This window comes from Mesitornis unicolor, unplaced genomic scaffold, assembly GCF_000695765.1.
Source record: "Mesitornis unicolor isolate BGI_N332 unplaced genomic scaffold, ASM69576v1 scaffold17597, whole genome shotgun sequence".
NCBI classification, from domain to species: Eukaryota; Metazoa; Chordata; class Aves; order Mesitornithiformes; family Mesitornithidae; genus Mesitornis; species Mesitornis unicolor.
Genome location: NW_010194536.1, coordinates 1 through 27856, shown reverse-complemented (window position 1 = coordinate 27856; position 27856 = coordinate 1). Strand labels below are relative to the sequence as shown.

Here is a 27856-nt window from a genome sequence, read left to right as displayed (position 1 = left end):
ATTATGTGCAAACATATTTAAAAGCTCTCTCAGAACCATCGCATTGCTCAAATACCCAATGATGGCAACTTCAAACCTTAAGCTGTAACACTTTCCATGAAGCTTTTCCTTATCAAATTAAAGGGTCTTACCTGCAAAAAATAATAACAGGTATTTTTGTCTCTTCTAGCAAGCAGAATCTACCAAACCACAGGAAGACCCACCCCTAAAGAGCTGTATGACTCTCACTTCTTGCTCTTTTACTGGATTGCTTCTAGACTTCTCAGTTTGTGTGCATCTTAAAGCAGTGTCTCCAATCCTGAAGCCACATCTGTGCTGAAAAGAGCACGCTCATTAGGTGAGGAATTCTTATTTTTAGGTGCAGCTGAACTGATTTACTGGATTTAGAGTCCAAACCAGCTTTAGGCTGCCAAGCCTGGGGATTTACACCTATGTATTACTGCTGCCCTGAGTACTGAGCCTGGACTGAAGGAGAGGAGTGGTGTGAGCACGGTCCTGCATTGGCTGCCTGCCTTAGAAGCCTTAAATAAAGTAACAGAAGTAGGAGAAGGAAAAAAAAACCACCAACAATACAGTCAATCCTCCACCTCCCCAACCCAAAACATCAACACTGCACGCCAGTCTACTAGTTTATAGCTGCATCTATGCAAATAATAAATGGGTAATGGTGCTAATTAATACAACTAACCCATCCAAGCCTCAGCAGGGAGTTTGGAATGAGAGGCTGTTGGGGCTGATGCTCGGGTAAAACAAGACCGTGGAGGCTGTGAAAAATGCTCCTGCTCCGAAGTTGTAATTCCATTTTGAGATGCTGAAGACACCCAAGGGCCTTTCCTGGTTTAACAAATCATTACATAAACTCAGGTCCCCACACTCCCTCCTTAATGCCCGACACTTCCAGAGCATCCTATGCATTCCCACTGCCACTCAGGGTTAGTCTTGAAATGAAGGACATGGTTCAGCTGTAGCTGCTCTGCATCTGGAGGTCTTTGCTTGTCAGCCCATAGCAGCGGGCCTCAGCGCAGGCCACATCCAGAGCCAGACTTTCCTGAGACCAAAACAGATCACCAGGAGGTTTATTCCAGCAAGTCCAATGCCCCTACACATATTTCTCTGTGTATATTATTCGCCTCCCCAAGCTGAAACTTGGCACAACGCTACCACCGGGCCCAGCTTTGCAACAAATTCAGCAGCCCCGTTCTGGCTCAGAAAAAAAATATACCATTATCTGCTGAGATATTTAAACTGCAGCATCTCAGAACAGGTAACAGCATTGGTATATCCAGCGAAATCACCCCTAGCATACAGAAAGGGCTAAAAGTATTCTTCTATTTTGTCTTAAGCTTTCTGTGAAGCGTTGCTGCTGCTTTTCACGCCAAAGCTGATTCCAATCAAGTAGAAACCAAACTGACCCAACTAGAAATTTGTCTAAGATCTACAGGAATAAACCAGTTGCAGTAATGTGACATTGCAGCTGCATCCCTAGAGCTAGTAATCTTGTAGGACCTGAATATTGATTTTTGTATGTATTAAGTTGTTTCTCATGGCCAGAGTCCTTTGGATTTAGATGGAAAGTGCTCCCCAGGATTACAAATGTTCATCTCCCATTAGTGCTTTGGTTAAGCCAGTTCAGGCCCAACTTCAAACACTTCAGAGATGGTTTTTTTAAAAGAGCACTTCTCTCTCATGCTTGTAGGAAGAATTGGTTTCTCCCTCTTCCATGCTGGTTATTTGCCTTCTCTAAAACCACAACACCCTTAGGTTCCCAGTGTCACCTTGTTCTGTGGGTGACAGCAACTACCCTTAAGTGAAGAGATGGATTAGCTACAGCAAGGCATATGGGGAAACATGATGGGGAAAGAAATCTGCAATAAACTCGAGGGTGGTAGGTCTCCCACCTTTGACCAGTTACACCCACCACACCATTCAATTCACCCTCTTGAGCTTTCCAGCAGGGCAGAGCTCCCAGAACAGTTTCACACAGCAAAAGAGTTCAGACTTCCAGTCCTGCGATCGGTCACCTGTGCTTCCATGCAGCCGTGGCGGTGTCCGTCACCCGCGGTGACGAGGGGGGCTGGCGTGTGGCTGGTGGCGAGTGCAGCTGGCACAGCAGAAGCTGGAGTAGTACTCGTTGCTGCAGAGCTGGGCCTGCAGGATCAGGTCGCAGTTGGCGAGGTGAGGCTGGTCCACGCACTCTCTGCTCAGGTCCCCAACGTGATTCACGGCGGCTGTGGCCAAGCAAAAGGTGAGGCAGCTGTAAATACTTTGCCAGAGCTTATCCTCAGGTTTCATTTCCCTCTCAAAAGACACAGCGTGTTCCTGCTTTCTCCAACCCTGCCAGTTCTAAATTTAGTCCCACATCAAGGATGTGAGAGAAACTGGCACCTCTGGTGAGATACAGGAGGAGAATGCAGTTTCTGGGGCTGGTCTCCTGAGGAAAGCCCACTCTACACCCTTTGTAAAGCCAGCTGGATGGTGTGCAGAGTCCAAACACAAATCTCGCAGCCAACTATTTCATCAACCAACTATGGCATTTTGGCCTCAAGAATTTAATGAGGCCCCCAGTACCTTGGGTGGGGTGGTGCTTCCACCATCCTGCTTTTCTGCCCAGGAAAAGCAGGGCTCCTCACGCACAACCCAGAGGCTCCTGCTGGTCCCCAAAGCCAGAGGTTGGTGGTAGATGGGCACATGCAATGGGCAGACCCTTAACAGTGGCCAAGAGGCAGGCGGTGTGTCGGGAGAGGCAGGGCGGACAGGCTGTACTCACTGCTAGGCCTGCTCCTCTGCACCTTCACCTCCGTGCTGGCGCTGACCGAGTTGCTGCTGCTGTAGGCGCTGCACGTGTAGGACCCCTCATCAGCCTCTTGAACGTTGCTTATGGCCAGGCTCCCATCCTGGGATAGGTGGATGCGGTGGCCATCTGCCCGCATGGGGACTCCGTTCCTGCAGCAAGAAACATTCTGTGTCACTGTTCCCACCCACTGGGGCTAGAGGAGGTCTCCGTGCTCTTTGGGAACTGATGCTCTGTGAAAGGGGTGAGTTTTTACAAATTCATCAGGAAGGAAGCAGAAATCTTTGGCCACACAACCTAGCTCTACCATCGGGTAGTAACACGAGCCTGAGTGAGTCTGCATCCGTCAGCCCACTGCCTGCGGGGGAGGTAGCTGTGTGCTAAAGACATTCCCCTTTCCGCTATTACACATTTTTTTGAGGTTTGAGGAACTAAGAGAAAATCCAGGGTGCTTTTCCATCTCTCCAGGTCTGGCAGTGCTTGCTTGGCTGGCATTGATAGCAGCACATATTGCTTGAGGAACATATTGGGTAGTGAGCAATGTGCCCTCTTTTCTCTCCCTTAAAAGTTTGTTTAGAAAGAACATTTAAAATACCAGCAAGATTGTGTCTGTTCTGTTCCCCCTGGAATACTCTGTGCCCAGCAGGAAAGCTGCCTGAATTATGAACTCCGAGTTACCAAGGAAATGAAATCTGTTTCACTGAAAAAGGTCTCATTCAGACTCTGAAACCTGCATTGTTTTGTTAACTCAAGTATCAACCTTACACAGGGAAGAAAAGCGCTCTTTGTGAGATGTCCCACTCTCACTTTGTGAGATACCCCTTGCTGTTACCATGTCATCGGCCTTCCAGCATGGAGCCCCTTCTGAATCCCATGAGATCTTACCTTAAGGAGTGTTTTCCTCCTCATTTGGCCAGAACATGAACTTGGTGACCTCTACACCCCACAGGGACCTTGACCAGAATTTTTAGTGTAACAGGCAAGTTGATTAAGAAAGGGCAAGTGACGCTAGCTGGGGCTGGGGTAAGAAGGTGGCAGGCATCCTGCATTATTATTTGGAGGGTAAGTGATGAGGTTCAGGAAGAGAAGGGAAGTTCTGTCTCATTTTGGCTCACCTTGACCACCTTATGTTCACGTTGTTGCCAGTCGCTGTACAATGAAGCTGAGCGGTCCCTCCCTCGGGTACTGTGATGCTTGGTAGAAGACCAGTGATCCTCAGCTCTCCTAAAGCAGAAGGGAAATCATCGCTAGCAGGGAGACACCACCATGCTGCCCCTGGTAGTAGGAGCATTCCCTCATGGGAGAAGTCCAATGTATGCTATGATGAGCTATGAATCCCTAGGCCTTGAAACAGCATGCTTGGAGCTATGACTCTCTTGCTATGGGAAATGTGGATTTCCTGAGGGCTTTGGCCCAAGCAAGGGCAAGTAGCAGAGGCCTGGAAGAGCTTTTGCCTCCAGGCGGACACAAGGACATCACATGCACAAAACCACCATCTCCTTAGTTCCTCTTGCTCCTATATACCCATTACACACTGATGGCCCAGAAACAAAGCCCTGGGAGTCATTCTCACTGTGCTATCAGTCCCTCTTCCCAGCTGCGTGGAGCACCACGATCTGCGAGACACACACACATTACCTTTGAGTAGAACAACTCACTCTCCCCTTGCCCTCAAGGTGCTGTTAAACATCAGGTGTGAGGCCAAGAGGCACAGCCAGACAAGAAACCCCCGTTGCCCAGCCCTCCCTGCTTCCTGTTTGTGTGCACACATGCGTGTGTACAGACAGGCCACGCATGTCACCCATCCAGTACCTAGAGGTCGGAACAGGACCTGGTGCTGGTCCTGATCTCGTCCATTCGAGGCAATGCAGGTAAAGAAGCCGCGGTCTTCAGCGCTGACCCGGCTGATCACCAGGGCGCCGTCTGATTGCTGCCTGTGCCTGGAGAGAAAACCAGAAAACAAAACCCCTCAGCCTGTGCTTGGGTCAGGATGGACTGCAGCCACCAGGGCTTGAGCCGAGCCTCCTGCACAGCTTTGTAGTGACACAGAACAAAGGTTTAGCAGCAGCTCAGCTCAACCCGTAATGCAACCCCTGGTCCTCAAATCCCAGCACTGGTGCTGCAGGCTCTGGAAAAGCTCACTGCTAGAGCAAGCTTCTGGGAGCAGAGGGTGAGGGGAGCTGCAGGAGAGCAGCACCAGTAGCTGTGGAAGTTCACCGCAGGCAGCCTGGTCTCTCTCTTTGCCATGAGCCTTTGCCCTGGCTCACGGATCTGCTGGTTTTGGCAAATTTGCTTGCCATGTGTCCCTTTCTGTTCATCTTTCAGTTGAACAAATTTCAGTTTTGGCTCACTTGTAGACCTTGTATCACAGCTGTTCACTCGAGGGTTCAATGCTGAGGCTTTGATCTGTGTGTGAGGTAGGGCAGGCAGGCAGGATGGACTGGCCTAAATGGCCAACATAAAGCAGGACAGCCCTAGCTGTATGTCCATCCTCTCAGGGAGGAGATGGGAAAGGCAAGGCAAGGAAGAGGCTCTCCCCCACATGAACCTGCCTGTGGGTATGGTGGAGCTGCCTGGAGCTCACCTAGGAGAGGAGAGGGGCTGTCCGTCTTTCTGCCACGCAACGGTGAGAGCCGGCGATGCCTCCACTGTGCAGGGCAGTCTGACTCTCTCCCCAATGTTGGCCTCCACTACCGATGGCTCGCTCTTATCCATTCTCAACCTGCAAAGTCCACAAGCACAGCAAAAGATGCAGAAACTTCCTCGTTCAGCATCTGACCTTCAGCGCAAGGCTTTCTTAATCACAAGCCTTAATTTTTGTCTCCAATAGAAAAGAGTGGTCTCTGCACTCTCTGTCAGAGCTCTGGTAGTGTGCCACTACCAACGTTCATTCACAACATTCAGAAAAGAGCGGCCTCCATCAAAGCCTGCTCCAGTTCAGCGCAGCTTAACCCATCAGAGACAGCCACCACTTCTTATAGCATCCCTCTGGGTAACAGCATAGGAAGTGTTAGCAGCGTGGGCACATGGCACAAAGTCCTGAACAGGTCACCAAGCAAGCTTCCCTTTAGGTGCTCATCTGGCCCACAAAAATGAGCAGATATTTTTGGGGTGTGAAGAGCCCATTGCAATCACCTGACTGCATGCAAAGCCCAGGAGCTGGCCGTCCACTTTATGCAGCAGAAAGGTTGAGGTTGGGGTTTCACACCACTCATCTCCTCATACCCTTTGCTCTCTTACATCTGCAGCTAAACACCATTTTAGAGGAGAACTAAAGCATGATCTTCCCAGAGTCAAATAAAACATCATCTCCCCCAGCCCCATTCTCTGATCTGAATTCTCGATCTCAAAAAAACAAAACCAAAGAGCCTTAATTCAATGAATCACTTCTTTCTGCTTTTAGGCAGAAGCAGCTAAGGAGGTTTCTGGGGAGTTCAGCAAATTGGCTGGGTTTTATCTTGGAAACTCAAGAAGGGAGGGATCTGATTATGGTCCCATTTAACCTGGAGCCACATTATGCTGCACTTAAGGCAAAAATAATTTGTACCCTTTTATTTCTGTGGGGTCTAGAAGCACCAAAGAAACATGCAAGAAGCTACAAAATATGCCACCCAGTATGTGAGGAGATATTTTATGAACAAACCAGCTTGACTCAAAACTATTTAAAATAAATGGAAGGGGGCTACAGTAACTGGAGCTTTTTAAAATGTACATATCTCCTATTTTGTGCTAGTTAAGCAGTTCCTATTTGTTTTGCTTTTTTTCCAGAACAGGTTTCTCTTTCTGCCTACACTAATTTGAACAGCTAAGGATGCTGCCCCTGATATTTCCACTTCTCTTTGAAGCTAGCTCCTTTGCTTTCGGCCTCCTTGCTCGTCTTTCCTCAGAATATGCTTCTTTCGAGAGGCCCTTGGGGAGGACAGGAGACAGCTTCTGACCGGGATCTTCGCCCGTTCCTGTTGTCAGCAGTTCGGTACTGCCCGCTTCCCAACCGTGCCCCAGAGCAGCTGGCCCAGGACCTTTCCAATCTTCAGCTTTTCTACATGAAGAGATGCCATATGGTTCATCAGCTGGGCACGGTGGGCAAACTGTTGCTGTATCTGAACTTACCTGTATGTGACTTGCTGATGCACAGAGGAACCAGGTGCCTGTACAACCTTCCCGCCTCTGGGTACCTCTCGATGCCGCTGATTTTCCTTGTGAAGGAGCCGACCTCTCTCACCCTCTGCCAGAACAGTGCTCTGGTACTCTATTCAAAATGAAATGCCATATGTGAATGAAAGGACCCTTCTTACTGTGACCTCTTGCATAGGGTTTCTATGAGCTTGGGAGAGCTCGCTGAACTGGAGCCAAAGAGCCCTTCAGCCATCTGTTTTCTGGCTGACGAGTGCAGTAAGCCTGTGCTGTCTGCTAATGAGAGTCACAGACCTGCAGGCAGGCAATTTTAGACTCCTTTCTCTCCTCTATCAGTGAACATGTTGCAGCGTCCCTTAGGCCACCGTGCCTTCTGCCCCATGTGCCATTGCTGCGACAAAGCACACTTCAGAGATCGAAGGCTACAGGGTGCCTTGCTCGCCCATCTTTTGAGATGTCTTTCATATTCTCTTGGGTTTGTTTCTTAAAGAAGGCACATTTTTCAGAACAGGGAAACATTTGTTACCCAGTAGGACCTGTTTGGGCAAAAGACAAAACAAAAATGCACCAGCACAGACAGCTATAGCAGACTGATCCCATTACAGCATGAGACTGAGAGCCCAGGCAACTGCAGAAAACCTCTCTTCTGGAGTCTAGTTTCTGGGGCCAGGAGGCAGCTGATGGCTCCCAGGGAGGAAGACACGATCGCTGTGCTGGAAATGGGGCAGGCAAGCCACAGCTCCAGTTATGGGATGGCGCTGCAGAGGAGAAAGTGCTCTGGGGCTAAGGCTCTATCATGAGGCAACACCAGAAGAAGGCCTGCTATCTCCACGCTCCCTGTTGGGACCCTGAGGAGACTGACTGCCTTGAGCAGCTTTTGGGACACTACTGCCACGGCGTGAAGACAACGCTGCTAGCACAGTGTGGCAGCAGAGGAAGTTTGCTCCTGCAGCCGGCTTCATGGCTGCTGTTGTCAACAAGGAGCCCTGAGCCACCTCTTTGGTCTCAAGCGGAAGATGAGTCACCTATGATCTGTAACTGAATCTCTCGGCTCTCCATCCTCCCGTCAGAAATGAGGCACGTGTAAGTCCCCGCGTCCTCCCGCTTGACGTGACTGATCACTAAGGAGCTGTCGGACTGGTAGGTGTGGCTGCAACGGGAGCAAGAGTTAAATGGCTCTGCCTGGCCACGGACAGCAACTGGCCAAGGCAGAGCGGCCCTTCGTGCTGATGCTGCATAAACCATCATCACGTAGTGCCCTCCCCGGCTTGGAAAGAAACAAAACCCTGTTGACCACAGAGGGGTCATTGGCAGGGGAAATAACTGCAGCAGAAAGGAGGTCAGGAACAGAGAGGAAACTGAGATGGGAAAACAGGGAACTGCTTTCAGCAATCCTCTCCCATGAGGAGGCAAATGGCCCTTCCAGGCCGGAGCTTCAGCCCCGGCAGTCGTCTGCAAACAGAAAAGCAGAACTGGACTTTTCTTAACTGTGATTTTCATAACACAAAGTGACTGTCTGGCTCCAAACAGTTGCTGGAAACAGAATTCCCAGGAAAAACAGGTTTTAAAAGTAGTTTTTTTAAAAAATATCTTAGATGGAAGAGTCAGAAACTTCCAGCCAGAAGAACTCCACGTAATTTGGCTACAGGCTTCACCCTGGACTACTGACTTAGTGCTGCTGCAAGGTGAATCCAACAGAGACAACATTTTTCTGCATTGTTACCCACAGGTCAGCTGCCACCAGTGCCTTGCCAGGGGCCAGTTCTGCCCCATAACACCAGCCAACGCCTCAATAATATTGCAGACTGAATCTGTTTCTGCAGTGCACAGACCAGGTGGGTAGTTCATGCTCTTAGGTCAATACTTGAGCTTCTTTATTTACTCGTGTGGTTTTGGCTTTTTTTAAAGAATGGTAACAGTAAGCCACCATTGCCTTGCCAGGGGCGAGTTCCTGTTCTGCCCCATAACACCAGCCAACGCCTCAATAATATTACAGACTGAATCTGTGTCTCTGTTTCTGCAGTGCACAGACCAGGTAGGTAGTTCACGCTCTTAGGTCAATACATGAGCTTCTTTATTTACTCATGTGGTTTTGGCTTTTTTTAAAGAATGATAACAGTAAGATTAGAAAGAAAGCAGACAAGCGTTTTGAGCGATTTGCCCAGCAAGGAGCCCACCTGCTGTACAACAAAGGGAGCTGAGCTCACCTGTCGGAGGAGACCGGTCGGCCGTCCTTCATCCACTCCACTCTGGAGAAGGGGGACAGGCCTGTCTTGCAGATCAGCTGGACGTTTTGTCCCACGACCGCTGTCACAAGAGAGGGCTTGGCTTCCTCCAGGATGGTTCTGAAAGAGAAGGCGATTGCACTGGCACCTCTTCTGTCCTCCTCTCCTCTAGGTTCTCTAATGTGACTCTGGATGAGTTGCAACCACAGGGCAAAGCAGGACCAGCTGCCCATTCAGCTCTGATCAGAGGCACCAGGCAACATGCGAGGAGCCCTCTCCAACGTGGCAAAGGCTGCTCTGGACAGACTGAATGCTACAGTATCTCCAGAAAAAGAGAGCACCCCGCAACCCCTCTCTCTTCTGAAGGAACTAGGTTCAGCTCAGCAGACAGACACAGATCCAGTGCAGACACATTTAGATGTAACTATCAGGGTGACACTGTCTGGATCCTGACCCAAACTCTACATCTCAGAAGTCTTCCCTAGAACAACCCATTGCTTCTCCATGCAGTGCTGAGATAAAAGCTCTGAAGTCAGTGTGTCAGCTAAATTTGTTGGTCAGAACATGAAAACCACCTATGGATTCTCATTTACAGTATAAGAATGCCCCTCAGACAAAGTCCCCAGGATCCTGCAGTTTCTCTCACACCATACTTCCAGTGCTGTCAGAGAGCAAGGAAAGAGACAGCAGATAACGCCAGGGCCTGATTTAGCAGAGGGTGACATGTACAGCCAATCCATTGCATGGTATTCCCAGTTAGTTGGTCCCAGCTGGGGCAACGCTTTCACTCCAGAGGAAGCTGCACTGATGCTGCACAATGAACTGGCAGAACAGGAAAACATAATAATAAAAATCATCACCTGTGCAGAGCCCGCACTGGGAAGGAGTCTGCAGCCACTTGGTGCCCAAAGCCCTCAGTCATGGAAACGTCTGCTCCAAAAGCCTTATGCCTCTGCTTGCCTTCCTGGGGCAGCACCTGCTGGCCACTGCTACCCTGCTTCTCCAAGGGCCCCTGCACTGCTGCTTCCCACACACGCAGCGGGCTCAGGCTGCCCAATCTGCTCTGCTGTGTGCCCCAGCGCTGGCTCTCCAGCACGCCAGTCCTTGGCAAAGGTGCTGGCAGCACCTCACTTCTCCAGCTGTCCCGTCTGTGGCTGTCTGGCGTGGGGTGTGAAGCCCCATGGGCTCTTCCTTCGTGGCTGTGACTTGCAGACTCCCTCAGGGGTGGCTGCTGCTGACTCCGAGCATCCCCTGTACGAGAGCGAGAGCCGGCGTGCTGGTGTTGCAGGGCTCCTGTGCCAGAAGAGGGCTGGTGCTCCAGAGGACCGACCCCCCCAGAGCTGCACACTCGCATGCACTCCTCCTCTGAGGCAAAGCTGTTTTTATTGCCGTGACAGCCACCATACCAAAACCGGTTGCACTTGCCAACGACGGTCACAAAGTACCAGCGCGTGGTCCAGTTCGTGCAGGGGCCGTGGGCACTGGGCAGCAGGCACATGACAGGATATGCTACCAAAAAAGAGTGGAACAGAAGGAGATGTGAGGGTCATGAAGCATAAAGGTCCAGGTGCTTTAAGCCACCTACCTAGGTGAGCTCATGGGCCTTGTGGGCAGAGGGCAGGTGGGAAAGCAGGAAGAATGAGTTTTGCACCCAACTCTGCTCTGAAATGGGGCAGTTGCCCATGTGGTTCTCTCTGCCCCAGTTTTGCCACTGATGGAAGGAGAATCAACCTCAGAGACACTTCTGAATCTGGATATTGTACAGATGCTTTGCAGCTTTTCTTGGGGAACTGTGCAGCTGCAAGGCTGCCTCTGGGGCTGCCTCTCCTGCAAGGGGCACATGCCTGTCACCTACACATTTCCAGTCCACAAAGCAAGTGGATTAGACCTAGTTGTGATGCCTCATGCATTACAAAATACCCTTCCACACACATAAAGAGGAGCACAGCCCAATGTGTCTGCAAACCAAGCCCTGTGCTCTGAGACACAAGTATCACAGTCACACTGACAAACGCTGAATGCAGGGCTCTGACTGAGGTTTCCTTTGCCAAGCTGCGGTTGAACAGAGAGGATCCAGAGAGCCTTCCTTGTCTCCAAGGCATCCCCACAGGGCAGGCCACCAAGCAATCCCTGTGCTGCAGCAGAAGGGCAAGGCAGTGTAGCTGCAACGTGCTTGCAGAGGATATAGCTGGGAACTAAAGGAGCAGAGATGCTTTTGCCCAGCAGCTCTAGTGCCCCCATAGCGCAGCAGGCACTGGTTTGAACTCTGCTGGCTGAAAGCGGAGTTCATCCACGCAGCCCTGAGCAACATCTCCATCCTTAGCTGTAGCTCTCAATCCACCCCTGTCCGTGGGCTGTCTGAAGGCTGAGCACAGCCCTGACTCCTTAGAGAGGCCATGCTTCCCCCTAAAGCCAGGTAACTGTTTTGTAACACTCCAGGCTGCATCACAGTGTCTTCTCAGGGGCAAACAGCTCTCCAGAAGTCCCACAGACTGACAGAGGTCAGACAAACACACTTACGTCCAACTATCAGCAGAGGACAACAATAATACCTGCTGTAGCTGACAAAGCTGAACCATCTGGCTGCTTTTCTACACTCCCTCCAAGCTTCCCCTGCCCCAGCCACCAGTCAGAATTTCCTTTCAAAGAGATTATTCATTACATTTTATAGAGAGCAGAGCCTCTACACAGGAAGCTTCCATATGCTACTGGATTCTGTAGGGCTCTTCTATGTTTCTAAAACAAGAAGACCACCAAAAGCATCACTTACGGTAGTTGGGCCTATTGAGACATCCTTCCCCTCGAGGACCTGAAGCTGAAGCGACATTGTCAAAACAGCAGCCGTACATGGAACTGCGGCACTCGCCCGAGGGTTGCTGCTGGGACAAGGCTTGGCTCGCCTTAGAGACAGGGATTGAAAGCCAAAAGTTATCATGCATACACGAGGACAGTAGCACATGCAAGGCACCGTGCCTGAGCTGCTGGCTGCAGAAAGCCAGCTGCTAGAGGAACCACTATTTGTTTGCCTACTTCCTAGAGGCTTTCACAGTGGGAAGGGATGGGAAACTTGACCGTCAGCCATGGAGCCAGGGCTGCAGCTCTCTGCCAGGCAGACCTCACCAGCAGGTCAGTCTTTTCAGTTGGCACCACCCAGCAAACATCCCAGCCCATGAAAGGAATTACCTCCTTGAGTATTTTGCCCTCAGTTAATCTGTAGAGCCGACAAACAAAGTCAATGAACAGTGGCCATGTTTTTCCCATTTTTTTCTCCTGGAAACTGGATGGCAAGTTTCCGACCAACAGAAAAGTGATTACTTAGGATTATTCAATCAGTTCTACACAGGATGGTCTTCTACTTCTCAGACATCTCCCAACCACCCACTCTGTCCCCTGCTTACAGAGGATCACAGGTGGATGCCCCAAACTGAACAGGAGTGAAGTGGGCCAAAGGACTTGATGGCCTTTGTGTTGGTCTCCAGCATTACTGGCAGAGACGAAGCACAACAGAAACCCACAGTCTGAGTCACCGGGGCCAAATCTGAATCTTTGTATCTAATGGATGGCTAAAACACAGATTTTTTTTTTACTTACTGATGGTGCAGCCTCAGTGGGCTGATTTCTGCTCACTTGAACAGCACGGTAATACTGTGGGCATCCTATGTTGTTTGGACCCTGGGCAGCTGATACTCCATCAGGACAGCATCCATATCTGCAGGCAGAAAGCAGAAGGGTTGCAGCAACACCTAACCTGCCCAGCTCAGCAGGCACAGGCTGTAAATTGCAGTAAGCCCCCAGGAAAGGCAAAGCTTCCCTGCTCAAGTCTAGCTACTTCCAGCTACCTGCTTCGGTGACAAGTGCTGAAGGGGCAACCTCTCCCCAGAGGGCCTGAAGCTGGAGTGTGCCCATCTGGACAGCAGCCGTGTAGGCTCCGGTGACAGTCCCGAGTGTCAGTCCCTGCAGTGGGGTCCTGAGACAAACTGTGCTGATGGGATCCTGATGAGCGTGACTGGAATTCCCAGCGAACAGGCAACATGTTGATGCCACGGTTATTGGTGGATGCAATGTGCTGATTCCCAGGGGTACTATGGATGGTGGAGCTTCCAGCGAGCATCCTTTCATCACCAGAATCTGGAGAAAGAAGTCCTTAAAGTATGCAGGTGAGCATCAAAATCTGTTCAGTTTTCCTCATCTCTGCTCTCTTTTACCAGCCCAAGGCTACAGGGCAGGCTTTTCTGCACCAGGGTTTCACCTGAATGTGTGTCTTCTGGCCCACCCTTCTGGATTTGGTTCTTTGCTCACTGTCTCAATTATTCTTTCTGCAGTCCCATGAGAATCCACTTGCTGTGATACTGTGGTCCCCTCACATCATCCTTTCTTCTTCCTGTGATCTACTTTGTCCAGCATTTCTCTCAGGCAGCTCTTAAGTCATGCTCTGTATACTGTACAGAGTCTTCTGCATGGACAGATTCAAATACTGCTCACTACTGGTGTAAAAGAATCTACACTTTGTCACTAGCCCCATGAACTTCTAGAAGCACATGAAAAGAACGAGAGAAAGGAAGAAAAGGAGGAACCTTCCCCCTGCCAGCCTCTACTTCAAGTCCACCACAATCAAAACCCCAGACTAACAGATTTCTTCCAAACCTGTGGCAGGGCTGTTTGGGTTGTAACGTGTCAGCAAGGACTGGCGAGTGACATCGTATCCCATAGTGTCCTGCATACTGGGGACCACTGCAAAGAGAGACATTCAGAAAATGAGAGCAGTTAGTCCAGCCTTGTGTTCTAATAATTGCAAATACATACAGGAATCAACGGGAGACTAAAGCTGATGAAAATGTTTCTGTTCTCCTGGAACAGTTGCTGAGCAGCAGCTGGATTTGACTGGATCGTCAGGACAGCGACCTGCGATGGGCAGACAGACAAAAGTCAGCATTTCAGCTCTGGCATGCAGACTAGACACAGACAGCAAGCAAAACCTTCTGAGAAGTTGTGCCTCCTGTATAGCCGGTCCACAGAGGGAGGAGAGTTGGCTTTAGTTTTTAGCTACTGAGCCTGCCCAGGTTGCCATCCTTCTCGACTGGGAGTCCTGGGCTCAGCCTGCAGCACACACTGGGATGCAGCCATCACAGAATACTGAATTCAAAACGGACTCACATCAACGTTGTTACATACATTTCAAACAGTACAGGTACTGGGACTCTGAAGATGCCATGGTTGCGTGCACAGAACTGAAGACGGGCAGGCAAGAAACAGAAGCTGGTGCAGAGCTGGGAATTTCTACTCCTAAACAAAAGCATCTCAGGCAAAGCCAGGTGTGCAGCAACACCACTCACGCTGTGGCAGGTAGCAGGGCTGCGTGTTGCAGCTACCCAGGGTGGCCGGTTTCTGTGGCTGGATGGCTTTGCACGTCTCAGGACTGTAGAATTTGGAGTCGCCGTCAGCGCAGATGACTTGGCGTGTCCGGATGCCTGAACTGCAGCTCTTGGAACACTTGGGCACAGAGACAAGGCAATGAGCAGGCAGCCGAGGCTGAACGCAGAAACCCCACAGACCACAAGCGTGGAACAGCTGCATGTTTAGCTACAAGCTGAGCACAGCTTCCTCCACCGAGGCAAAGCAAACAATATTTCAGCTGGATTCATGTGAACAATTAGAAAGCCATACTTGAAACTGTTCTACCAAGTGTTGCACCCAGCCCTGAAGCCTTAGACTCTGAGCCACGCTCAGCCCGTAACATCCAACTGAGCTGCTGTTACCCGCAGTGGTGTGGCAGGGAGCTGGAGTGAATTGTTGCAGCCTGGCCTGAAGCGCATCTCAAACCCTATGGGGATCCACCAGCTGTGAGAAGGTCAGTTTTGAGCTATGCATTCAAAACCAACAGTTTACAGTGGGAAAGCAAACTGGTGGCTTTCTTGTAAGCAGCTGACTGGAGTTCCTCTCACAGGAAGCTGTGTATGAAGAGGGCACAATGAACAGCAGCTCGGGCAGGGGAGAGGTATCTGTGTAACCCACCTTGCTCGTGGTAAGCTCTACAAACACTGGGAGAGTATTTCTCTCTTGTTCAGATGCAGGCAGGAGCCCTTCTGATATCAGAAAGCCAGTGGCCAGGAAAGATGAGATTAAGGTATGCAACTTCTTTAGCTGTTATTAGAACTTGGCCCACACCTCATGAGGAACCAGATGTAACATGTTTTAACTCAGAACAAGCTGCTCTGGCTAGCACAGAAGGGAAAAAGCCTGTTTGGAAGTCACCTGGATCTACCCCTGACTCCTTCCCCCTGAGGACTTTTCCCAAGTTGAACACAGTCTGACTCCCTCCACAACGACAGGGCTAATCCAGCTGAAGCACAGTTTATGTGAACAATTACAAAAACGTACTTTAAACCCTAGCACCAAATGCAGTGATCAGACCTGAAGCCACCAGCTCTAAGCCATGCTCAGCCAGAGAGCTGTTCTGCTGGTCACAGCGATGGAGTGAAGAATTGGGAATAAGCAGCAAGAGTGGATTGTTTCAGCTTATTGGCTGCATTTTGCCACTGTCACTGGAACTATAATCCTCCCCCCTCCCCAGCAGGATTTATTTTTGTAGCAGCTGCATACAAAGCAGGCAGCAGATTAACTGGAGCGCTACTAGTGCCACTTACAACGCAACTGTGAGCCAAGGGACTGCTAATGAAGCAGTGCATGCTCCCAACCTCAGCCTACGTGCAGACTGCACGGATCAAAGCTTGCTTCCGAGGAGCACAGCAATATCACCAGTTATTTCCGAACCACGAAACTGCGATGCTCACCAGGCCCCAGTCTCCGACGTGCCAGCCAATTTCCTGGATGCAGTTCTCCTTAAGGCAGGGCTGGGTGGCCGATGGCTTTGGCTCCGTTAGGCAAGCGAAGTCCTGCGCCTGAGAGCCCTGCTGTGTTCTGCAGGTGACGGTCCGGGTCTGGACCCCTTCTCCACAGCTGGCTGAGCACTGCAGAAAGGGGCCCAACAATTACAAGGAAGCACCTGGTTTTTACTTGCATTTCCAGACTGTGCTCCCTAACATTAGGGCAGAGCAGCATTTTGAGATTGCCTAAAGCAATCGACCACAATTAAAATCATCTGGGAAGGGAGTTGGCAGAGTAGTTGTTTATGCTGTGGAAGAGGCAATAAGGCATGGTGGACAGGGTCTGGGAGATTTGGAGGTCACTGGATGATTTTGGCCTGGTCATATACTTTCTCTCGAGCTCTATCAAAGAAGACATGGAGAATGATTTTTGGAAATAAATCAATACTGCGTAATACTTTGAGAATAATAAATGGCAGGAAATACCTGGAACCTCATGTTATTTACTCCTGATTAAAATTAGCTCAAGGTAAAGAATTCAAGGAAAGGTAAAAAGCTTAAGTTCTTGTATTTCTCATGTTTTCTGACCGAAGACCCTGTGCTCCATTTTTATGGTGTGGAGCTGTGACACACCTTCTATACTAGTAACTGGTGTGTGACATTATCAATGTCCTCTTAAATTCACAATGGTGTTTCCTGGAATCCAGCCTAATTCTCCATGAATTACCAAGGTCTCTCACAGAGCGCATTAACTTGGGGACAGTCTGACTTACTTTAGATGAGCTTCCCAGCTGAGTTTCAGTGACTCGTCTACCAGAGTGACCTTTTATCTCTGACAGTACATGAAACACAGTCGCTTTTGAGAACCCCAGGGTGAATCACTTGGGAATCAGTCTGTAAGAACACACCTTTGCCTCCCAACAACAACCACCCAACAAAAAACCCCAAACAACCCACAACAACAACAACAAAGACTTTACTGTCTAGGTTATCATGCCTCAAAGTTGCATTTTATGCTGCTGCACCACTCAAAGTACCACCAGAAGATCGTAAGTCAGATGTTGCAAGCATGCATGTACCACTCCTTTTTAAAATAGGAAGATTTACTTGTGCTTTAGGAACTGAGCAGACACTACCTTTATTTCCTAAGCCCCTGGAACATAAGATGCCTTTTAAATGCCTGGCTGGCACAGAGCTAAGCACATACAATTTGAATGGTTTCCTCTCCTGGAGATACAAATGCACACAGGCATAAAAAATGTGCCACGCAGCTGTGTTCAGAGAAGCCCTGCGCTGACACACTGCAAACAGCAGGTCACCAGCATTTCGAGAGTATCTTGCTTACCAACTGTTGTGATTTTAGTACTGCTGCCCAGGGCTAGGAATGCTGAGGCAGCAATATGCATGGAAATAAGCAGCACAGGCAGGAGCCATGAGCTCCTGTTTTACAGAGGAGGGAGCGTTACTGTGCATCATCAGCCGATGAACTGTCTCTGCTGGGTCTGGCTCAGAAACATAGCCAGTGCCAGGTCTGGTGGAGCTGATAAAAACACAGGAGTGGGGAAAGGACTGGGAAGCCAGAGAAGAGAGGACATACAATGAGAGGAATGGGGTGCTGGGGCACACACAGTTTTGAGGAACAGGGACAGAGTTGCTAGCTAGCTGGAGAATTTGTTTGGAGGACTGCAGGGACAAGTCCTGTACCTCTGCATGCTGCCTATCCAGGGACACACACCTTTTACAGACCCAGAAAAGGAGCCTGGCTCTTTATCCCCAAGCTTTGGCAGATCCTCCTTCAACACAGACCAAGCGGCGGTTGCCTCCCAGGCACAGACTCACCTCTGACCAGGGCCCTGTGCTCCAGGTCGCGCACTGCCGCATGTTGCAGGGCTGGCTGCTGCGAGGCTGCTGCGCAAAGGCCATGCACTCGGCGTTATCCACCACCCCTTGCGAGTTCTGGCCGTCAAATGCCACGCAGTAAACGGAGCGAGTCTGGGTGCCCCCACCGCAGGTAGCCGAGCAGGATCCCCACTCCCCCGTTTTCCACCTGCAGGTCACAGAATCAAGTGAACAAATGTAAGCCCAGCTAAACTGTCCAGAGGCACCGGGGAGGTCAGTGTTGTGTCCCTGTTGTAATCAGACGGGGAAAATACCCCTTTGCAGAACAGAGTCACAGGCGAATTCCCATTTGACCAAGTGCTGCCCAGCTTAACTGGCAATGCAGAGCATGAGACCCACCCCAGAGACAAATTCCCAACTGCAAAGCATTTGTTCCCCTGGAATTGCAGAGCTCTCCCAGAGGAGGAAGATTTTTCTCCGTGGCTTTTGGTCTCTTGATCTCTTCAAAAGTGTCATGCCTGAACGGAACAGCAAAGGAAGAAAAAGAAAAATAAAGGAAAATACCCCAGTCCAGATCAGCTGAAAGAAAAGCAACCCACACCAACTTAACAACCCTTTACACTCCAGCCACTACCAGGAACAGTGAAAACAAGCCAAGACTTCACTCTGCCTGCAAACCATGCCAGACACCCTCAGAAGTGCTTGTGAACGTTTTGCTGTCAGCCAGTAAAAAGCTGGTTTATTCCTCCCATTGGTCAAATTCTGTAACAGCAGCACACACCCCAAAAAACCCCCAAAATCTTTAAATATATTTTGGACTGTGTTTGGTTGCTGAAGCTGTCACAGAAACGACATACCCTGCCTAGCGGAAGGGGGAATGTCCACAAAACAACGGATGCTAAAATCTCTGCCCTTGTCCACTCCTGTGCCTCAGAGCTGCCCAGGGAGCCAGGAGCACAGCTTACACAGCCTGGCTTCAGGGATGTGACATTTCACCCCCAACTCCAGCATGGTACACAGCCAAAAGGCACCGCTGATGCAAGGTGGGCATCACGATGATCTGCTTGTCAGCTGCTACCTCCCCTCGCAGTCAGGAAAGCCCCAGCCAGGACGTGAAGGTGGTTCATGTTTTCTCCCCAGCCTTCCAGCTGCTTCTCTGGTCTGCCCTCATCACCCCGAAACCGAGTTTCAGCCAATTCACATTCACACTCTACCAGAAACTCCATGGTTTCCTCTCCTAGAGAGAGTCTCTAGGCAGACTCAGCCTAGAGAACACACATTCATCTCCTTAAGATACTCTTCTTTGCTGCTAAAGGTGCAGATGTCAGCCCAAAACCGAATGGCCTTTGCTATAAAATAAAATGTTCCCTCTGGGAAGGGAACAGCTACAGTAAGTAGAACTCACTTAGAGCAGTGCGGTTGTAGGGCTCAAAAAAAATTCACTGATCAGGATTTTTCAGAACCTCCAGTGGGGCTAAATAAAACAGCATAAAACTGCATTCTGCCTCCTGTACAGCAAATGTACAGTTTCAGAAAGGCTGGGCTCACTTACAGCTTCCTTCAATTGTGAGACAAGACATCTTGCCTGACAGTTGTTTCATTTCCTTCGTAAGACCAGGTCAACCATAAGGCCTGGACCCTCATCAGAGAGCATAACATTGCAGGTCCCCAGCTATTTGCAGTTTGCTGAGGGACAACTATTTTGCTTTTGATATTTTTTACTTCTCGTACCTCAGTGTACATTGTAAGTGTTGTATCTCCCAATTCTTGTACTCATCACAGTATATAGGCACTTTTCTGCCTGCTGTAGGGCCCATGCCAAAGAAAGAAGAGCTTTTAAGAAACTCTGAGGCTTTTGCTATGGCACATGGGCATCCTGGCCAATGATTCAATTGCCCAACCCATCATGCTCTCTTTTCCATTCTGTTTTATTTAACATGTTAAGCCAATTAAAAATCTTCCAGAACATCCCTTCACGTCTCTACTCTCATTCCAGAGAAAAAACAACAATTATCAGGATAAGCAGCCAAAAGCTCTGAAGAAACTTCTCAGTCCCATGAGAATCAAGTTACCAGGAGCACCCACAACACCTAAGCAAAGCTGCCAGCCAGCACCTCCACCATCATTTTCACGGGCAAGAATCAAAAGCAAAGCACCACCCACTGCTACCACCAGTGCCAAGAGGAAAGCCCCCACATCCCCACGCACTTCAGTGGCCATCTAGGTAGAGAGCAGAAGAGAGCAGCTGCCTTCTTGTGCTTTTTGTAACCTCCTTCTCCTTGTTACCTCTTCATCTGAGAGCTCCGTGCTCCACTGTGGCTCCAGGCTTGTGGCAAATAGATGTAAGAAGTCCTTTATACACAGAACAAAGGATTTAAAGATTTTTAAACAAGTAGCTACAGGCTACCCCATGTTCAGAAATACTCCCAGGTTTCCAAGTGCCCTCTCGCCCACAGCAGCAGTCTCACAGGCCTCCACTGCACCCACCAGATACACAGTGAGATAGGCAGTCAAGGCTCTGGTTACAGCTCTGAATGCCCTTTTAAGAGCCAAGTGGAGCCAACTCCAAGGCTATGCCAGTGAGGGATAAGGTGGAAATAGCAGAGAAGAGGGGTTTGAAAACGCCACAGAATGAAAAGACTCCAGGATTCATCCCTTTCTAAGAGCGACGACACTGGGAATGCAGAAATGACATAAAAATGACACCCTCTGCCCTACTCCTCTGTTTTTGCAGGGTCCATCTGGAGAGAGAACAAAAACCAGAGAATTTGTTTCCTAATTCCTATATGGGCTAGAAGACTGTCCTCCACAAACATACTCTGGAAAGCAAAATTAATTGGTCTATGACACATTAATCCCTTTCCTTGTGCACATAGAAATGCTCATCACAGTGTTATCATCACCACCCTTTGTCCTGGGCTTCCTCTCAGAGGTGAAACATTTCCTTGGAGAGGACCATGCTGGAGGGCAGGAGAAGTGAGAGGGTAATTCTTTTTCTTGGTTCTGAAAGCATCTCAGGAAGAAGTCAGAGTCCAGAAGAGGAAAGGAAATCTTACCGTTTTGTCTGGGGACAAGTCTGACGGCCACATGTCCGGTTATTGTCTGGCTGTGGTTTATTCCTGCACATATAGTCTGGGTAAATTTCATTGTCTATGGTACAAAACACCAAGCGGGACTGGAAACCTAAAGGTGAAGCAGGAGAGCATCCTGATCAATGCATGCCACCCAGGACTAGGTTTGCAATGCACTGGCGTTGGCAAAACAATTGTCTGAAGCAGTGCAGCATCACAACCCACCCCAGGTGCAGCTCTTGGGCTGTCACTATACGTATGAATGATGCCTCCTCACAGCACAGGAGTCCACTGGACAGGCAAGAGAGACAGAACAGTTCTGTGTAGCTGAGGGGCATTTTCCTATTATTTTATGGATTGAGACTCACAAGGGAAGCACCATATCCATATATTGATCATTAAGGAACCTAGCATGGTGTGTGCAGCATACAGCAGCAGAGCTGGGGGCCTCCTGTTACACTCAGAAGGTCAGTCTTTTGAAGAGTGGATACAGGAGGAAAACCTGCAACTTTTCATGCTTCCTACAGGATAAGAGTGCCCAGAAAGGACAATATCAGCTCTTACAATATGGCAAAAGCTATTGAAAGGGCCATCAGCACAGAAGACCAGAACAGGCTGATAGGAACTCTATCTACTAATCAGCTGGAGAGGTTTTTTGTTTGATCAGGGTTTTTTGTTTTGATTTTTTAGCTTAAAATCCGTAACTTTGTCCAAGGAAGAACGCGTAAACTGAACATGATGTGGTACCCCAGGAGACCTGACAGTCCCCCTGAAGAGAGGGAATCTTACAGCCTATGGTAGAGGTGAATGATGTGATTCAGTTATGTAGGCCAAGTCAGTTTGGAGAGGACCTCTCAAGTGGTTGAAAAGGCCTGAAAGGGACGTGAAGAACTGAAGCAAAACAAAACAAAGGTTATTTATGAAGATTCTTAACAGATCTTAGTAACAGGTCTGAGGACTAGGACATGCAAAGTAAGACAGAACAAGGCATGGGACACAGTCCTGTTGTGACCCTCCCTTGAGAGCCTTAGCCACCCCCTGCAGATACCTGCACTGCCTTCCAGCAGGAGACTGCTAGGAAGCAGCTGCAGAGGGCAGCACACAGTCACACTGTCCTCAGGGTGTGGACATAAACCCCTCACCAGCCACCAGAGACCAGCTCCTGTCCCCTTACCTCCTCCACACTCAGAGCTGCACTCACTCCAGGAACCGTAGCTCCAGCTGTACCCAGAGGCCTGTCCTCGCACAGGCAGGTAGTACTCGTACTGCACCCCTGGGTTTGGCTCCTGGCTGATGAGCTGTGAAAGCATGGGATAAACTCAGGGGAAAACCAGCAGCAGCACTTTTCCCATTCGCAGCATTTCCCCACCATGTCTGAGGGTTCGAGCTGACTGGCTTCCCTCCCATTCAAGGCACACTATCTACACGGTATTTTCTCCTTGCCTTCCATGATACTCTTGAGGGCATTATTTTTCAGTGAAGGGTGCATCCATCCCTCTCAGAGACAAAAGATCCAGCTGCTCCTGTAACTGTAAGTACCCTTGCCTGGCCTGCAGCACACTGTAACAAGTGGTGCCTGTCTCTGCCCTAACACCCTTTGGTGCTGACACTCCCCTCCCTTAAAGTCAGAGCTGAAGGCAATAGGCAGGAAGCAAACATCCAGCCTTGTCCTGCTCCTTTCTGGGCAACAGAACCACAGCCCCCTGAGGCTCCATCGTTTCTCCCGTCTTCCCCACATGCTCTCCAACAACACGCTCCCACTGTCGCACTGCTCAAAGAGAGAGAGCAAGAGCATCAGCAAGGAGCAGGCACAGCCACTTACCTCAATGATGAGGGGTTCTGTAGTGGGACCTCGAGCATGGAGGAGCTCTGGGGCCAGATCACCCTCGGAGCCACGGTCGTAGTGCATAACCGTGCTAGCTATGTGCAGTGCTCGGCTGAAGTCAATGGTCCAATGCCCATTCAGGTAATACTCCCCTCGCACATTCTTGACAGCTGGACAAACCCACGGGTCAGAGAAGAAAAGGCAGTAAATTAACACACCTATAGCCAGACACCTGGCTCCAGATACCACAAGACAGGGCCTGCTCTAAACTTTCAGGGCATTGGCAACCCACAGAGCTCTCAGCTCTCATTTGAAGCCCCAGCTCCTTTACATCAGTACTGCAACACTTTAAGTCTGATGTCAATCTAATGTGGCAGTATCTACCAACACATAAAAATTCAGACATCGAAAGAGGTTCGTAAGAACTCAACAGCGATGTTCCTGTTTCCACTTAACACTGCGTCACAGGTGTAGCAAAAAAATGCTACCATCATCCCGTAACAATACTGTCCCCCCTGTAATTCTCCCTTACCAGAAGCTGCTCCACATTCAGACAGTGGTTCTTGTCAGCTTTGCTGCAGGCCAAGCACTTTTTTGCTGCACAACCAAAAGCCTCCATTATATTCCAGCCCTGACTCTGCATCCCACACTATCAGTCACTGAGGCACAGCCTATGTCCCACTTAGCATTAAGATGTGGGCTTCACACCCCACTGCCTCTACACCACTTATCCTGTTGGTCAGACATTCTATTCAGGAGACAAAGACTTTGGTGCTGCATTGTTTTCTACAAAGGAAAACATCACCAGACTGATCTGTCCAAATCATTGGGCAATGGAGGAGTCAGAAAGCAGAAGAGTATTTGCTTTCTCCACTGGAATTTCCTCAGCCCTGCCCAGAAATCTAAGTGAGGATTTCCCCCCCTCCTTTTTACTGTCTGCTGCATGACCTGTTTGAGGTTGTACAGACAAATACCCAAAAGATATCTGTGGGGAAAAGAAGCCCATCCCAAACTTTTGAGTGGCAGGAGAAGTTAGGGCTACATTCACCAAGCAAACAGCAGAACTCATAGCAAAATTTTGCTGTATCAACTAGACTCCTTGTAAGTGTCAGGCAGGAAGTCTGAACGTGGTTGGGTCTTTTATTTCCCAGTTAACAGCGAGATCACCACAGGAGAGAAAATGAGGTAAACCTAAAGCCCAGAGCTGAGCATCACTAACACTTCAAGAATACTCAGTATTCAGATCTTGATTTTCAGAGTTTTTCCCTCTGCCATATCAAGCCCTTGAGGCTGCTCTATCTGAGAACCAAATCTCAATGCAATGGCTGGAATCCAAATGGACTGAAACACGGGCTCTGACATCAGCCTTACCCAGAAAATTTCTGCTGGGCATAACTTCCTTAATTTGGATGCTGGTGGCTCCCACGGGGATGATGAAGATTTGATTGTAACCTGAAAAAAAATAAAGGTGGGGGATTATTCAATATATGTTTGTGGATGCCACATAGTCATTCTTCTGTGCCAAAGATGTTCATGGTTTCATTTGTGCTTGAACAACTTGATGAGCTTTTTTCAGTGGCTTGAAGCATTTCAGCTGTCCCTTTATCTGCATTCTGAATAGCTTCAGCCAAAACTATCCACAGGCCAGTCCATCTGTAAAAAGTTCCAACTACACCTCAGAAAAGTAAGCACAAGGGTCAGTGCAAAGTCTATTTTTTAGATATTAAAATCTTTGGGATTTCAGCAAAGCATCATATTGGTTCTCAACACAGAGAGATTTAACCACAGTGCAGTTATCATCTTGAAATGACTCAAACTTGGCCAAATGCAGAAGATGCAGTCCCATTTCTAGCCTTGCACCAGTCCTGGTGGGGCTATCAAGACACTGGACAGGGGGACAGTCTTATGAAGGAGGTATATAGCTATATTCATATGGTATATTTGTACCACTTGCTGGAGACAGAGCAGGAAAAGACACTTGCAGCATGGCAAGTACTTCAGTCTGTACTGAGACTAAGGAAGTGGTTTCCAAGACAAGGACATCAACACATTTCTTGATGCTAACCCAGCTAAAGAGCCACATGCCATTCACAGACGTTTCAAGTGAACATCCAAGCCTGTCTACACAACCATCATGTGAGCAGGTGTCCCCACCAGCCTTTGTGGCAGCTTGACTTTAGGTTTAACTCTCCCCTTCTCACCTGCCCACACTACCTAGATCATCTGTACCTTTGGGAAGGCTTGGCACGTCAAAAGTGCCCTTCACAGCATAGCAAGTGCTACCATCTCCTCCACACTGCAGACACTTGTCCTCCTTCTTGGCAGACTCCAGCATGTTATCACAGCCAATGGCCTGTCAAAGCACAGGGGCACTGTTATGAATAAACCGTAATCACAGAGGAAAGAAAGAAAAAATGGCCAAATGCTGGACTGATTTAATGAGAAAGCCTGAATCTGGGAAGTCAGGAGGAGGCAGAGAAGGAGTTGTCAAAGAAAGGACAGAAATCTTCCGTTTCACATTCAGAGACAGATAGATAAATGCTGTCCATGTGTCCCTCTGCACCTCAGAATGATTCTGCTTTTCTGGTGTTATTATGAGGGGTCAAGTAGAGCAAAGGAAAGCAACAGAAAGACTGATTGCCACACTGGTAAAGGCAGGAAGCAATAAGATGACTCACTTGGCAAACTCCCTCTACACAGATGTCCCGCTTGCCAGGTTCACAGGTAGTCCCATCTACCACTGCTTCCTTGTGTCTGTAGTAGAAGTTTTCCCCCTTGGGAATACAGTTTAACTCACACTTATTGGGTGCTGATAGGAGAGAAAAAGCAAACATTAAATAGTAAGACTAATTGCTTGTTAATGCATCAGGAGCCTGGTTTTAGATCACAGGAGCAGAAACAGATGTGGACTGATATTATATGGCAGATATTGAACAATTTCCTGGGTTGCAAACCACTGGGTACTAGAAAAATACCCTGGAAAGCTTCACTGTATGTAACCATTTTCTCAGGCACCTTGGCTGGGCAGTGGTGGGGAGGAGGGGATGTGGATCCAGGTGGATATTTGGTTATGCCTTAGTAGGACTGTTCTTATGCTCCTTTGGAGTACAAGGCTTTCCAGACTGAGAACAAGTGCCGGTACAGAACACAAGTGTCTTTACAGCCAGCAAACAAAACTTTAAATCCCCTGTAGTTTGTTAAACCACTGTGAATGATAGCATATAAAAGCTCAGAGCAAGGACCTCTGGTTCCTACACCTGCCTTCTGAACTGGTTCCTCAAGAAAGCATGAGCCAATTGCAAGAGATGCCACATTCTCTGAAGCACTCATTAATTATATGCATTTTTCTCATGTGCCCTGCTAATATTATTTCACCAATATTGAAAAATACAGCAAAGCTTCTGCTTCTCTCATACTTTAGGCCTTAGCTGCAACCATTTCCAGCTCTCTTGAGCAACGTCTCTGAAAGAATGGCTGACAAGAGACAACTATATATTTTTGCAAAAAGAGATGTCTCTTGGCCCCTGCGTCTAATGTCTTTGTGAGAGCAATGCTTTGCTGCTGGCAAAATGATTTTTTCCATGCCAACACCCTACCTGCTACTCCAGCTAAGGAAGTACCCTGCTAGGATACTACAGTCAAAAACATTGTAGTCACTTCAAAACATACTGTTGGTAGTCAGGGATGAAGACTAATCTACATGTTTGTCATTACCTCCATAATATGGAATCCACTTGTATTTCTTTCCTTGGAATTCTGTCTCATCAAACTCTGCACATTGCTCTGCCCGGAAATCCCGGGAGCCTTCTGGGCAGCTCTGTTGGGAGGAGAAAATGTTTGCACTGGGCCATTATGAAAAGGAGGACGGTTAAGTGTACAACAAAAAATTGTTTTCTATTTGTTACTGCTCCCGTATAAAATCAGGTGCACCAATTCAATGTGCTTTTGAAGGGGTACTGTTGGTGAACAGCGCTCACCAGTGATGCCAGAGAAAGAGAAACTAATAATGGCATATTACTTCTGCTAATGAATAACAACATACTACTTCTGTCTGGGGAAAAGGAGCAGCAGGCAAGCAAAAACAAAAAAAAAAAAGAGCACAAACAGAGCACTGTACCTGAACATTGCATGATCGATAGCTTCGAGTTGGTCCAACACAACTGGAAGCACCTTCTGTCCTGAAAGACAAAAACACCATCAAGTTCTCTGAAGAAGATACACACCAAGAATCACCTCATGGCAGACATTACAAATCCCCTTCACACTGAGAATACCACCCTCACACGGTTTCCTGAAGCCACAAAATAACTAAAATGCACTTCTTTTCTACTACAGCAAGCTGGCTTCATCTAGTGCTATTTTCTGCTATGTTTTGCATTCTGGCACGAATGAAGCACACCATGAACGATTGCAGTACAGCTCTTCAGGGTTATGTTTTCACTAAATAATGGAAGCAGAGCTTTTTGTCCTTTGTTCACCAACACACAGCTGAGGCGTCCTTACCACAACCAGAAACATGCTATGAGCAGGAGGACAGTGGCCTATTCAGAACAGGTATGCACGTCACCTATCAGGCTCTTTATGTGCACACTAGGCCCATTGGTAGGAAGAGCTAAACAGGCCAATGGAAAGTGTGAAACACCTTAATTCCAGTCCAGTGTCTCCAGTTGAGAATTATGGAGAGGAAAGTGATCCGAAAAGCCAACAAACGTCTAATATCTCAGCATTCCTAAAATGGAGAAAGAGATCTCCAGCAATTCTAACAGGTGTCTACCACAACACACAGGTGTATACCATAACATGCAGCCTTGAAAATAGATTCAAAAGGTAGGAATCACACACAGAAACACACACAGAATCTTGGGAGTTGGAAGGGACCTCGAAAGATCATTGAGTCCAACCCCTGCCAGAGCAGTATCGCCAGAGCAGGGTCACCATACCAGGTCACACATGAACATGGCCAGGCGGGTTTTGAATGTCTGCAGAGAAGGAGACTCCACAACCTCTCTGGGCAGCCTGGTCCAGTGCTCTGTTACCCTTACAGTAAAAAAGTTTTTCCTCATATTCAGATTGAACCTCCTATGCTCCAGCTTGGGACTCTTGCCCCTTGTCCTGTCATTGGGCATCCCAGAGCAGAGCCTGGCTCC

General features: G+C 48.7%; 1 protein-coding gene across 1 annotated transcript; it reads right to left on the bottom strand.

Moving 5' to 3' along the window:
* Window positions 1-2052: 2052 nt before the first annotated feature.
* On the bottom strand, window positions 2053-26887 carry PAPLN (papilin, proteoglycan-like sulfated glycoprotein; the record flags this gene model as incomplete). Its single annotated transcript, XM_010187853.1, has 25 exons — window positions 2053-2228; window positions 2768-2943; window positions 3907-4015; window positions 4604-4731; window positions 5376-5513; window positions 6902-7040; window positions 7951-8075; window positions 9133-9270; window positions 10011-10659; window positions 11921-12050; window positions 12742-12859; window positions 12990-13278; window positions 13795-13881; window positions 14484-14640; window positions 15942-16118; window positions 17814-18021; window positions 20100-20165; window positions 20870-20996; window positions 22059-22182; window positions 22707-22879; window positions 24081-24161; window positions 24939-25062; window positions 25388-25518; window positions 26424-26526; window positions 26827-26887. Coding segments are annotated over 25 exons (3934 nt in total), but the record flags the coding sequence as incomplete, so codon positions are not given.
* Window positions 26888-27856: the final 969 nt, after the last annotated feature.